Below are 14105 nucleotides of genomic sequence, written 5' to 3'. Positions count from 1 at the left end.
GCCTGTGCTCCGCAGGTACGTGGGCCTCTCATTGCTGTGGCCTCTCCCGTTGCGGAGCACAGGCTCCGGACGCGCAGGCTCGGCGGCCATGGCTCACGGGCCCAGCCGCTCCGCGGCATGTGGGATCTTCCTGGACCGGGGCACGAACCCGTGTCCCCTGCATCGGCAGGTGGACTCTCAACCACTGCGCCACCAGGGAAGCCCCATAACTGACTCTTGAAGTACAAGAGCTGCTCTCCTGGTTGGAGCTAAAGTACTCATGAATGTTCTAGAGAGTGACCTAGTAGCCTTGAGGATTCATTGAGCCACGGGCATTGGTTTGTATGTTTTACAGAGAAAAGCACACTTTGGTTAATCTGGAGAGTTGATTAAATTGGGAATAAATTCTAAGAGTGACATGGACTGAGCAGTAGGAGAAGGGGAAAGGAGTGATTTAAAGGGAAGTGGTCGGAGAGTTGGGGGGATAATCAAGATTATTAGTTTGGAAGGGGAGGCCAAGTGTGTCAACTGCTGTAGAAAGGTCAAGAAAAGAGTTGTAAGGCTAAGAAAAAAGGTATGGATCTTTAGAATAGAGGTCATGTTGACCTTTGATAGAGTTTTGATATGAAGGGGGAAGAAGCCAGGCTTTCTAGAGGTTAAGACATTGTTGAAGGAGGGGCACCCACTCTGAGCCAGGACTTGACATAAACTTGGAGGCAATATATTTAGGTGCTCCTATTGAAATGAAAAACAGCCATAGTAATGTGCAGAGATCTTGCAGATTGCTGCTTATTTGACTCACTTTCTTTATAATGATTGTGTTAGAGAATTAAATGCAAAGCCTTTCATTTTATCTTTTATAGTGGATCTAACCTGGGGGTGATTTTGTTCCCTAGGGGACGTTTTGTAATGTTGAGACATTTTTGGTTGTTACAGCTGGTCCTACTGGCATCTAGTGGGTGGAGGTCAGGGATGTTGCTGAACATCCTGCAGCGAACAGGATAGCACCCGCCCCCAACAAAGAAGTAGCTAACCCAAAATGTCAGTAGTGCCGAGATTGAGAAGCCCTGAATTCTGTCATAACATTTCCAAAGTTAATTCACTTTTGGCTCCTGTAATTACTAGCTAACTCATAAGATCCTCCAACTACCTTCTATTTAATTGAAAAGGTGGTAGGAAAGTCACATCATTCTGGAGTGCTAATAGGTCTCATTTTGAACTACAGCCTGAACCTAGTTAGTGCTGCCAAAAGTTGGGGATTCTGGCAGTTCAGGTTCACAATAAGTAGGGTTCCTTCCCTTACTGTGTATTGTTCCCCAGCTTTGAAATGTTAATGAAAATTGAGACAAGTTTTACATTTAGAGAATTATATGACTGGCACATTTGTAACCAGAGTAAAGTATTTCTGTTTTGAGCCACTCTGCTGAGTGAGTCCGTGTGTAAAATATTTCTTTTGGGACAACTGAGTTTTGAGGGCCTTAGAAATGGCTCATCCTTTTTGCTGAATTTCCATTTTGGGCTCAGGAAGGCAGGTGTGTAATCATCATCATCACTGACAGGTAGTAGAGTGCCCTCTTGATGCCTGGTACTGAACAGAATACTTGAAAAGAACATTAAGAAGATGATCCCAATATAGAATTCCTTCTATACTGAGTTTGAGCTAAGGCAGTAGTTCTCAAATTTGGGAGGAATCAGGGCACCAGAAAGTCATGATGCTCTTGATAATGTAATTTTATCATGTAAACTGATGTAGCACCAGATTATTTAAGACTTTCCTTAGAAATGTTTATCTTAAATTTACATGCAATCATTATGTCAGGATTGTCTTTAATTTATATGTATCAGTGACCTGACCAATAGTGGCTTAAATGATAAGGACTTTATGTGTTCATTTCCCGTAACAGTAAGTCTGGAGGGCTGAAATCCAGGGTGGGTGTGGTGGTTCCATAATTCTCTTCACACTCTTGCTTCTGTCTGTCTGGTCTACCATCTTTAGCTCGTAGCTTTCACCTTCACGCATGTAAGATGGTTTCCACAACCTTAGGCAAGAGGTTTACTTTCCAAACAGAACAAAGAATGGAAGAAGGAAGGAGGAATGGACAGTGCTTATATATCAACTGTGGTACACAGCAAGGGATTTGGGGAAATAGATTACTTAGCTGAGTACCTTGTTTCCCAGAACAAAATTGGGGTTCCCTTACTAAGTAAGAAGGAGAGAATAGATCCAAAGTAGGCAATTAGCCACCACAGCCACAATGACAAAACAATTTAAAGTGTATGTTCGTGAGCTTGTGACATTCATGATCTTGTGTTCTCATAAAACACTGTTGGAGGACTTCCCTGGTGGCACAGTGGTTAAAAATCCACCTGCCAATGCAGGGGACACGGGTTCGAGCCCTGTTGGGGGAAGATCCCACGTGCCGCGGAGCAGCTAAGCCTGTGTGCCACAACTCCTGAGCCTGCGGTCTAGATGCCGTGCTCTGCAACAAGAGAAGCCACCACAATGAGAAGCCTGCACACCGCAACAAAGGGTAACCCCCACTCGCCGCATCTAGAGAAAGCCTGTGTGCAGCAACAAAGACCCAATGTAGCCAAAAAAGAAAAAAGATACATTAAAAAAAAAAAACACTGTTGGAATTTTTCTATTAATATTCTTTTTTATTTGTTGAACATTGGTTTTGTTGACAGCTAGCAAGGAAGTAATCTCAGATAGTGAGGGTTTAAGAAATCTAAGTGAAAAAAACTCATTTAAAATGAGAAAATTCTCTCCATTGAAGTTTTTCCTTTCAAATGAGAAACTGAAATTCTGCTTGATTTTAATGAAGGCACACTATAGTCTAGGACACTAGTTTTCCTAAGGAACATGGTTTGGGAACCACTGATAATTAATATTTATGCATACTATTAAATTATTTGTGTCTCTGCTTTCACTTATGTTGTTCATAGATAAGAACATTCTTTTCTCTTTTAATATTACCACATGTTTTGGGCAATTAAAACAATGCCATTTCTAAATTTTGTGTAATGATCCTATCTATATTAGTTTTATAATCAGAAAAAGTCTTACTAGATTTTCAAGGTCAGTGCAAGTCTTGCCATCTTTGACACTGCACCCTATACTTCAAATCCATTTTTATTTCCTACTTCTTGAAACTCCTAGAGCAAACATGGTCTGTACAACACAATTTCCCCCTTATTATAGACTATATTTATATTGAATTAATCACTTATTGTTCCATGTTAGCAAGATCATAAGCTCCCTGTTATGTTCTTTCCAGTGTATCCCAAATTCTTAGCATAATATTAGATACATAGGAGATACATAATTGCTTGCTGATCAACTAACTACATAATCACATTTACCACATTAACACACATGAAAATAGCATGGATTTGATAGCAAGATAGGTGTAAAATAAAACATGACAAGTAACCAGTATAATCAGAATTTCATGACTTTTCACCCTTACCTGTTAATGTAGGACCTCTAGCTCCCACAGAATGCCTGCCTCCTTGCCGAGTTTATTTTTGGAGTTACCCAAGGGTGTACCATGTAGGCTCACTAATGTATTCTGGCTGCTGCCACACAGCATGTCTTGTTTTTCTTGTGATGTTAACTGCCCCTGAAGTTGTGCATTGGTACCTCCCCCTAGATATCAGAGGTGTACCTTGGAGCCTGACACCACTATCTTCTTGGCTTTGTGCTGGCCTGCCCAGGTGTGCTGGGCCGGGGATGGTGAGGTGTCCTAGCCCCTTTTCTACCCCTCTTGTATCTTGTCATGTGGGTATCAAAGTGGAGCTCTTTGTGTCTTGTTGCCTCAGAGCTTTTTTTGGTTTGTTTTTGTTTTTAATTTTTATTGCAGTATAGTTGATTTACAATGTTGTGTTAGTTTCAGGTGTACAGCAAAGTGAATCAGTTATACATGTATCCACTTTTTTTTTTTTTACATTCTTTTCCCATATAGGCCCTACAAGAGTATTGAGTAAGTTCCCTGTACTATATAGTAGGTTCTCATCCGTTATCTATTTTATATATAATAATGTGTATATGTCAATCCCAATCGTTTTAAATTTGCAGTATAGTTGATTTACAATGTTGTGTTAGTTTCAGGTGTACAGCAAAGTGAATCAGTTATACATGTATCCACTTTTTTTTTTTTTACATTCTTTTCCCATATAGGCCCTTACAAGAGTATTGAGTAGAGTTCCCTGTGCTATATACAACAGGTTCTTATTAGTTGTCTATTTTATATGTAGTAGTGTGTATATGTCAATCCCAATTCCCAATTTATCCCTCCCCCGCATCCCCTGGTAACCATATGTTTGTTTTCTACATTTGTGACTCTACTTCTGTTTTGTAAATAAGTTCATTTGTACCTTTTTTTTTTTAGATTCCACATATAAGCAATATCATATGATATTTGTCGTTCTGTGTCTGACTTACTTCACTCAGTATGACAATCTCTAGGTCCACGCATGTTGCTGCAAAAGGAAAATTTCTTTTTTATGGCTGAGTAATATTCCATTGTATATATGTACCACATCTTCTTTTTCCATTCCTCTGTTGATGGACATTTAGGTTGCTTCCATGTCCTGGCTATTGTAAGTAGTGCTGCAGTGAACATTGGGGTGCATGTATCTTTTTGAATTATGGTTTTCTCCAGGTGTATACCCAGGAGTGGTATTGTTTGGGTGCTTCAGAGTTTTTAGTGAAAGGCATTCTTTAGTTTCTCATTGTTAGCCTCTCTGTCTCTGTCATGATGACCCTTTGGGGCAGTCTGGATGAGGTACCACCCTGTGCTTGGGATCACTCCTCCTTTCCAACCAAGGCTTTGTTTATCAGGCTGAGCTTTTCTGCCTCACTTTAGTAAGGATGATTATTCTCTAAAAATGTTCCTTTGTCCCTCATGCAAACAGATGCCTGAACAACTCTCACAGACATGTGAGAATCTTAGTGGCAGGGAGGGTTTAGGCTCTAGATTGCAATCCCATTGTGCTTTTAAAATGCAACAGGTAAAACATTGCAACTCAAAAGAATCTCAAGCCAGGATAGCAAGTCTTAACTCAGAGCATGATCTTGACCCATGGACAAAATAAAAACAAAATAAAAACTTCTTGTTTGATATGTGTGATTGTATTGGAACCCAGTGTGAACTTTAAGGCTACAAAGAAAAGAAATAAGAGAAATACACTAAATTTTATTTCTCAAATTGTGCAATTGTTTTTATTTCTATGGTCCCTTAAATTGATGAAGCCTGTGGTTGAGCAAAGGTATTATGCATTCTTATCTTCTTTTCCAGAGCAGTTCTTTATTAATATATAGTTATTTTCGTTGGGTTTTAAAATGTACATTAGACAGTAACTGGAACCCGGACCTTGTGCAGATTCCCAGTAGGAATGTAGGCAGATTGAAAAAAGCAACCCCCACACTTAAGATTGAGCCTCAGGAGCTAATGCAAGAGGTTAAGGGGGGAAGGGAAGAACAAGCAAAAAGTGGGAGATGAGGAAAACCAAGAACATAAAGCCTCCAGAGCCAGGATGAAAGAATAGAAAGATGGTCATTTGTGCCTTGAATGGTGAGAGAAACAGAGAGAGCAACAAAACAGCTGCATTAGTTTCCTGTAGTTTTCATTTCTACTCATCTTTTTTAAAAAAAATTTTACACATATGCTTGAACTTTGGAGCAATCCAATTTTGTGCACCTGAGATCCGTTTAAGGAAAAGAAGAAAAAATTTTTGTAACCAATAGTTACATAGACATATGCTTACTTTAGTGCAGTGCTTGGTGCAGAGTCGTTTCTCAAATAAGTACTGTGACTATCAACTCCTTGTGTATTTAGGTACTTGACTGCCAGCTCGTTGGAGGGTCAGCTAGGAGGAGGAGACCTGAGACACATTGCAGAGCACTGAGGACAAGTGGGGCAGAGAGAGGAAATGATGGTCAACTAGATAGAGAAGTAGAACCTCCTTGACTCAGTCCACCGAGTCCTGATTTGAAGTCTAGAAGTAGAAAACAACCAGGGATGAAGAATTGCTGGAGAAAAGCTCGCTGAGATCTGTTTGCCAAGACCTTGTCTCCATCTAGAGCTGCAGGAGATCTTGTGCTCTTTCCAGAGTCTCTCAGCTATTGAGCCACAGGGTCAGAAGCTAACTTAGGCCTCTCTGCTCCCAGACTCATGAGTTCACCTCTACACTGGGATGAGTTTTTAAGCAACCGTTTGTTTACTCTTTGTGTAAGTGCATTTGTTGTTATAGCTCTCATTCCCAGTAGGGAGGATATGAAAATTGTCTTTGTAGTGGTTTTCACCCAATTCCATGTGATTGGCTGCTTTACTTAGCATTAACCTGGAAGCAGTTTATTAGGTTTCCTAGAGAGATTATTTTAATAGTTCCAGAATAAGACAGACAGTTTTGGAACAGGCACAGAATGACCACAGAATACTAGTATTATTGATAGGCTCTGCTTCCTGTGGTAGTAAAATTAAATCAGTCATTTAAAAAATTTAAATTTAGAAAGATTTTGAATCTTTCTTTGCATGTAAATGCTCCATATGTACCTATTGCATGAGATTCAAGCTTACTTCATAATTCTTTTGTAATTAAAACTGTTTATTTGTTCTAGAGTGAATAATGATGATCCAAAACTTATTTTGGGTACCAGAAGAATCAAGATTCTTTTTAGTTATTATTTTTTATCCTTAAAAGTAACTTAAACACTAGAAAAATAATCTAAAACGTTAAGACAATAGTAAGAAGACTGTCTTAAGCTCTTGGCAGGCAAAATATAAAGATTCTTTGGATTTATTTTTGGGAATTATGTGAAATCCTGAAATTTTGAGTTTTATTTTTCTTTGCCCTTATATGCTTTTAGGCATATTATTATGCAGGACTCTCTTTGGGGAATCTTGAACATTTTGTGTCATGTAGAACTTGTTTTTTGTATGTTGTGTCTTATTATTATACTTGTGAATGAGGTGTAAGGATTTTTTCTTTTATTTATATATGTACCTTTGGATAAAAAAGACAAATATATATGAAACAATGTTTCCTCTTTTACAGAATTAAATGTGAGGGAATCTGATATAAGGGTTTGTGATGAATCATCGTGTAAATATGGAGGAGTCTGTAAAGAAGATGGAGATGGTTTGAAATGTGCATGTCAATTTCAGGTAAGGAAATCAAACCTCTTTTCAAAATTTTTACATTTGTCATATTTTGTAATAACACATTTTTCAAATTAAAAAGCTTATTAAAACACCTTGTGGGCTTCCCTGGTGGCGCAGTGGTTGCGCGTCCGCCTGCCGATGCAGGGGAACCGGGTTCGCGCCCCGGTCTGGGAGGATCCCACATGCCGCGGAGCGGCTGGGCCCGTGAGCCATGGCTGCTGAGCCTGCGCGTCCGGAGCCTGTGCTCCGCAACGGGAGAGGCCACAACAGAGGGAGGCCCGCATACCACACACACAGAAAAAAAAAAAACAAAAAAAAAACCACCTTGAACCCACAAGAAATTTGGCTTCACAGCCCACCGATTCTTTTTTGTCAGATGAAGCGCTCTTATTTGTACCTTCCATGCTTCTTTTCTTGAATTATGGGGGCAGACTGGCTCTAATAGAATGTGAAAATGCCTTGAAAAATATATTAAAGTTCTATTCAAATATAAGGTATAATTGTCACTGAAAGGAAATAAAGTACAGATTGCAGTAGAGTCACTTATTTAAAATGTTGGCCTTTTTTTCCCATTTCCTTCTCTTTCTAGTCTATCTCTTTCCCTTCCATTCTTCACGGGCCCAGCCGCTCCGCGGCACGTGGGATCCTCCCAGACCGGGGCGCGAACCCGGCTCCCCTGCATCGGCAGGCGGACGCGCAACCACTGCGCCACCAGGGAAGCCCATCCCTTCCATTCTTATTTGCTGCTGTTTCATCTTTTTAGGCCAAAGAACATGACTGATTTGGTACCTCTGGGTAGATCGGGGTTAGAGATGGACTAGAAAGGGGAACCTCAAACCAAGAGTGTGAATATCTTTGCTTTTCAAATACTGTTTTAGTTGTGATTTTGTTGTTTAAAAAAACAAAAGGAATGGAAATGAAACGTGTTACATTCAATTCTTCTTCTTTTTTTTTTTTTGGATGCGCCACCTGGCTTAAGGGATCTTAGTTCCCTGACCAGGGATTGAACCTGCGCCCTAGGCAGTGAAAGTGCAGAGTCCTAACCACTGGACCGCCAGGGAATTCCCTCAATTCTTTTTTTTTGTTTATTTTCCGTGATTAAGTTATAATGTGGCTTCAGAATATTGTTCACAAGATGGTCCCTTATTAAGGATTTGAGATGAGACAAGGAAGGAACTAGAATCTTTTAAACTCATAATCTTATTCTAACTGTACCCACCATTTTGGATTTTAAAGGTAGGAAAGGGAACAGATCAGGAATAAAAGCATAGGCTAGTCAGTTACTTCTAGTAACCCTTTAACTTCAGGCATGTTTCTGTATGATCCATCTGAAAAGAGAAGGCATATTTTCAACCCTTTTTATGATATTGTAATGAGAATTAAAATCAGAAAGGGAGCTTGAATATGAAGCCTCTTTGAAAACTATTAACTATCACGTTTATTTTCATTAAAAGAAGTAGAAAGTTTAAGTAAATGAGGAAGGGTTGGGGAGTGTACTGTTGACCAGCCAAAAAGGTTGTTCTTGGTCAAAAGGGACTTTACAATCCACTATTTATTCACACTAGCCACCTTTGAAGTTGCTTAGCTAACCTTGTGCCCACCCCTCCATGGTTGCTCATGTAACAATAGTCAGGCCAGTGTAACTACTATATATAAAATAGATAATCAACATGGACCTATTGTATAGCACAGGGAACTCTATTCTGTAATAACCTACATGGGAGAAGAATCTGAAAAAGAGTGGATATATGTATACGTATAACTGAATCACTTTGCTGTACAGCAGAAACTGACACAACATTGTAAATCAACTATGCTCCAATAAAAATTTTTTTAAAATATCAATGGTATTGGATTTGGATATATGTATACGTATAACTGAATCACTTTGCTGTACACCTGAAACTGACACAAAATTGTACATCAACTATATTCTAATATAAAATAAAAATTAAGTTAAAAAAATAGGTGGTGATGTGTCTGACTGCCCTTCTTCTCCCTAAACCTTCTTAAAAATGATAGTAACTAAAGTGGGCTTCTTTCCTTTAAAGAAGGTGTTGGTGTACATGGTGTATACCAAGCCCTCATGAACTTTTACTTCTTCTTATTCTTCACATTATATAAGTTTTATTGACCTATCTCAAGGGTCACTAATCCTTTCTTCTGTCTTCTCCATTCTGCCCATCCAGTGAGTCTTTAATTTCAGGTATTTTATTAAGAATTTATTGTTTCTATTTATCTGAGATTTCCTGTCTTTTCATTCATTACAAGAATATTTTCCTTGAGCGTAGATATTGCTGCTTTAAAAATCTTTGCCAATTTCAACATCTGGGATATCTTAGGGATCATCTCTGTTGATTGCCTTTTCATTTGAGAATGCATTTTATTTTCTTGTGTTTTTTTTCCATATTTATTTTGAATATATCCTACACATTGTGAATGATATGTTTTCGAGTGTTTGAATTATGTTCCTCTGAGTATTGTCATTTTTGAAACAGTTAAATTGGCTGAACTTACACGGCAGACTCTGTCTTTCCCATTGGGGGTAGAAACACAAATATCATTTCTTTTAGTCTTAGCTGGGCTACTTGGAGTGTGCCCCATGAGTGCTTGGTTCAGAGGTCAGCCACAGAATCTGGGACTCCGTGCCCCCTCTCTCCTTTCTGGGATTTTCTCTCTCACTTTCCAGTGGCTTTGGTTCTTCATGCCACAAAGATTGCAGGTTTTTTGTTGGTGTTTCAGGCATCCTGTATGGGGAAAACTGGGGCTGTTCCCTTCTTCCAACTGTCTTATATTTCCTTAGGTTAAATTCTTTGACGTGGAATGGTTGGGCCAATGAGATGTTCATGTACAGATTAACATTCTCACCAAGAGCAATGTATCAGGCTGCTTTTCTCCTTTCAACCTCTTGGTAGTGGATTTTGTCAATCCTTTAAAATTATATAAATCTGAAAGGGAAAAAGCTTTTTTATTTGCATTTGATTACGAGGGAAATTGGAAATGTGCCATAAACTTATTGACCATTTTTTGTGAATTAATATTTCATATTCTTTGTCTATTTTTAGTATTTTCTTTTTCCCTTGTGTTGATTTGGGAAGACATATGTATACACTATATATAATATACTATTTGTGTCCTTATAATATTGCTTACTGTGCTGAGCATTTTATATTCATTGACTATTCTAAATATTTTATATATATATAAGTTTACATAACTCATAAACTCTCATGAGAACCTATGATGTAGGTACCATTTTGATACATTTTTTAGAAGAGTGATATATGCCCATAGTAAACAACTAGAACATTATATAAGATATATAATATAATGAAAAAATGTCTTCCTTCCATTCTAGAATACCAGTTGCTCTTCTTAGAGGCAATATCTGTTAATTCTTATACTTCCTTCTAGAAATATTCTGTTATACAAACACATAGGTGATTTAATTTCTCTTTTAAGTACTAAATCACTTAATAGTATTTACCTTAGAGATGGTTACTTTTAGTTTATATAGATTACAAAAAAAGAGTTCTGTATTTTAAAAAAGTTATCCTAGTGTCATTTTAATTTTGTTTATATTTTCTGATATAAAGTTTTAAATTTTCATTTCATATTTATATTTGTCTTTATGATTCTGCTTTTCATTCTTTGAAAGTCTTTCCCTGCAACTCTAAGATTATGAAGCCTTTTTGACCTTTTGACCAGCTAGAGAATCTTCTCATGATCTGTCTGGAATCCCTTGTATTCTTACCTTGTGGCAAGCAAGAAAGGAAAATAAAAGTTAGGAGTTTAGATCGATAGACATTTATCCAGTGCTTACTTTGTGCTGGGCACTAGGCTAGCTGCTAGGGATATAAGGATGTTTAAAGACAAGTTGCTTGCCTTGTAGGAGCAAACTGCCTAAGGGCTTATAGTGTGATTTGATCCTGCTGCTGAGTGAACCTTCCTTTGACTTCTGTCTTCTTACAAGCTTATAAATCTGTTCAAGTTAGACTTAGGTTCATGCCATTTTAAGAACAATGACCTCACATGCCCATTAAACACTCCTCTGCCAGATGCTTTAGCAGTATCTTTCGATTCATTTAAAAACCTTGCTTATGAGGAGATTGGTTCAAGATGGCGGAGTAGAAGGATGTGTGCTCACTCCCTCCTGCGAGAACACATGAATCACAGCTAACTGCTGAACAGTCATCGACAGGAAGACACTGGAACTCACCAAAAAAGATACCCCATGTCCAAAGACAAAGGAGAAGCCACAATGAGATGGTAGGAGGGGCGCAATCACAATAAAATCAAATCCCATAACCACTGGGTGGGTGACTCACAAACTGGAGAACAGATATACCACAGAAGTCCACCCACTGGAATGAAGGTTCTGAGCTCCACATCAGGCTTCCCAACCTGGGGGTCTAGCAACGGGAGGAGGAACTCCCAGAGAATCAGACTTTGAAGGCTAGTGGGATTTGATTGCAGGACTTCTACAGGACTGGGAGAAACAGAGACTCCACTCTTGGAGGGCACACACAAAGTAGTGTGTGTATCAGGACCCAGGGGGAAGGAGCAGTGACCCCACAGGAAACTGAACCAGACCTACCTGCTAGTGTTGGAGCATCTCCTGCAGAGGCAGAGGGTGGCTGTGGCTCACTGTGAGGACAAGGACACTGGCAGCAGAAGTTCTGGGAAGAACTCCTTGGCATGAGCCCTTCCAAAGTCTGCCATTTGCCCCACCAAAGAACCTGTAGCCTCCAGTGCTGGGTCGCCTCAGGCCAAACAACCAACAGGGAGGGAACTCAGCCCCACCCATCAGCAGACAATCAGATTAAAGTTTTACTGAGCTTTGCCCACCAGAGCAACACCCAGCTCTACCCACCACCAGTCCCTCCCATCAGGAAGCTTGCACAAGCCTCTTAGATAGCCTCATCCACCAGAGGGAAAACAACTAAATGAAGTGGAGATAGGCAACCTTCCAGAAAAAGAATTCAGAATAATGATAGTGAAGATGATCCAGGACCTTGGAAAAAGAATGGAGGCAAAGATCGAGAAGATGCAAGAAATGTTTAACAAAGAGCTAGAAGAATTAAAGAACAAACACCTAGAAGAATTAAACAACAAACAAACGAGATGAACAATACAATAACTGAAATGAAAAATACAATAGAAGGAATCAGTGGCAGAATAACTGAAGCAGAAGAATGGATCAATGACCTGGAAGACAGAATGGTGGAATTCACTGCCGTGGAACAGAATAAAGAGAAAAGAATGAAAAGAAATGAATACAGCCTAAGAGATCTCTAGGACAACATGAAATGCACCAACATTCACATTATAGCGGTCCCAGAAGGAGAAGAGAGAGAGAAAGGACCTGAGAAAATATTTGAAGAGATTATAGTGGAAAACTTCCCTAACATGGAAATAGTCACCCAAGTCCAGGAAACGCAGAGAGTCCCAGGCAGGATAAACCCAAGGAGAAACATGCCGAGACACATAGTAATCAAACTGACAAAAATTAAAGACAAAGAAAAATTATTAAAAGCAACAAGGGAAAAATGACAAATAACATACAAGGGGACTCCCATAAGGTTAACAGCTGATTTCTCAGCAGGAACTCTACAAGCCAAAAGGGAGTGGCATGATATATTTAATGTGATGAAAGGGAAGCACCTACAACCAAGACTACTCTACCCAGCAAGGATCTCATTCAGATTCGATGGAGAAATCAAAAGCTTTACAGACAAGTAAAAGCTAAGAGAATTCAGCACGACCAAACCAGCTCTACACCAAATGCCAAAAGAACTTCTCTAAGCGGGAAACACAAGAGAAGAGAAGGACCTACAAAAACAAACCCATAACAATTAAGAAAATGGTAATAGGAACATACATATCGATAATTACCTTAAACGTGAATGGATTAAGTGCTCCAACCAAAAAACACAGGCTCGCTGAATGGCTACCAAAACAAGAGCCATATATATGCTGTCTACAAGAGACCCACTTCAGACCTAGGGACATATACAGACTGAAAGTGAGGGGATGGAAAAAGATGTTCCATGCCAATGGAAATCAAAAGAAAGCTGGAGTAGCAATACTCATATCAGATAAAATAGACTTTAAAATAAAGAATTTTACAAAGACAAGGAAGGACACTACATAATTGTAGTAGGGATCAATCCAAGAAGAAGATATAATGGTTATAAACCTCAATACATAAGGCAACTGCTAACAGCTATAAAAGAGGAAATCGACAGTAACACAGTCATAATGGGGGAGTTTAACACCTCACTTACACCAATGGACAGATCATCCAGACAGAGAATTAATAAGGAAACACAAGCTTTAAATGACACAATAGACCAGATAGATTTAATTGATATTTATAGGCCATTCCATCCAAAAACAGCAGATTACACTTTCTTCTCAAGTGGACACTGAACATTCTCCAGGATAGATCACATCCAGACAGAGAGTTAATAAGGAAACACAAGCTTTAAATGACACAATAGACCAGATAGATTTAATTGATATTTATAGGCCATTCCATCCAAAAACAGCAGATTACACTTTCTTCTCAAGTGGACACTGAACATTCTCCAGGATAGATCACATCTTGGGTCACAGATCAATCCTCGGTAAATTTAAGAAAATTGAAATCATATGAGCATGTTTTTGGACCACAATGCTTTAAGATTAGAAATCAGTTACAGGGAAAAAAGCATAAAAAAAACAAACACATAGTGGCTAAACAATACGTTACTAAATAACCAAGAAATCACTGAAGAAATCAGAGGAAATCAAAACATACCTAAAGACAAATGACAACAAAAACACGACGATCCAAAACCTATGGGATGCAGCAAAAGCAATTTTAAGAGGGCAGTTTATAGCAATACAATCCTACCTCAAGAAACAAGAAAAATCTCAAACAATCTAATCTTACACCTAAAGGAACTAGAGAAAGAA

General features: G+C 38.8%; 1 protein-coding gene across 4 annotated transcripts in view; it reads left to right on the top strand.

Moving 5' to 3' along the window:
* TMEFF1 (transmembrane protein with EGF like and two follistatin like domains 1) overlaps positions 1-14105 on the top strand; it is a 98162-nt gene that overhangs the window by 19272 nt on the left and 64785 nt on the right. For all 4 annotated transcript variants that reach the window (XM_024126479.2, XM_028493749.2, XM_028493750.1 and 1 more), the window contains exon 2: positions 7039-7148. In XM_024126479.2, coding sequence (XP_023982247.1) covers positions 7039-7148 — 110 coding nt within the window. The remainder of the gene's footprint in view (positions 1-7038; positions 7149-14105) is intronic.

This window comes from Physeter macrocephalus, chromosome 9 (genome assembly GCF_002837175.3).
Source record: "Physeter macrocephalus isolate SW-GA chromosome 9, ASM283717v5, whole genome shotgun sequence".
In the NCBI taxonomy this organism is placed as follows: Eukaryota; Metazoa; Chordata; class Mammalia; order Artiodactyla; family Physeteridae; genus Physeter; species Physeter macrocephalus.
This window is presented reverse-complemented; position numbering and strand designations above follow the sequence as displayed.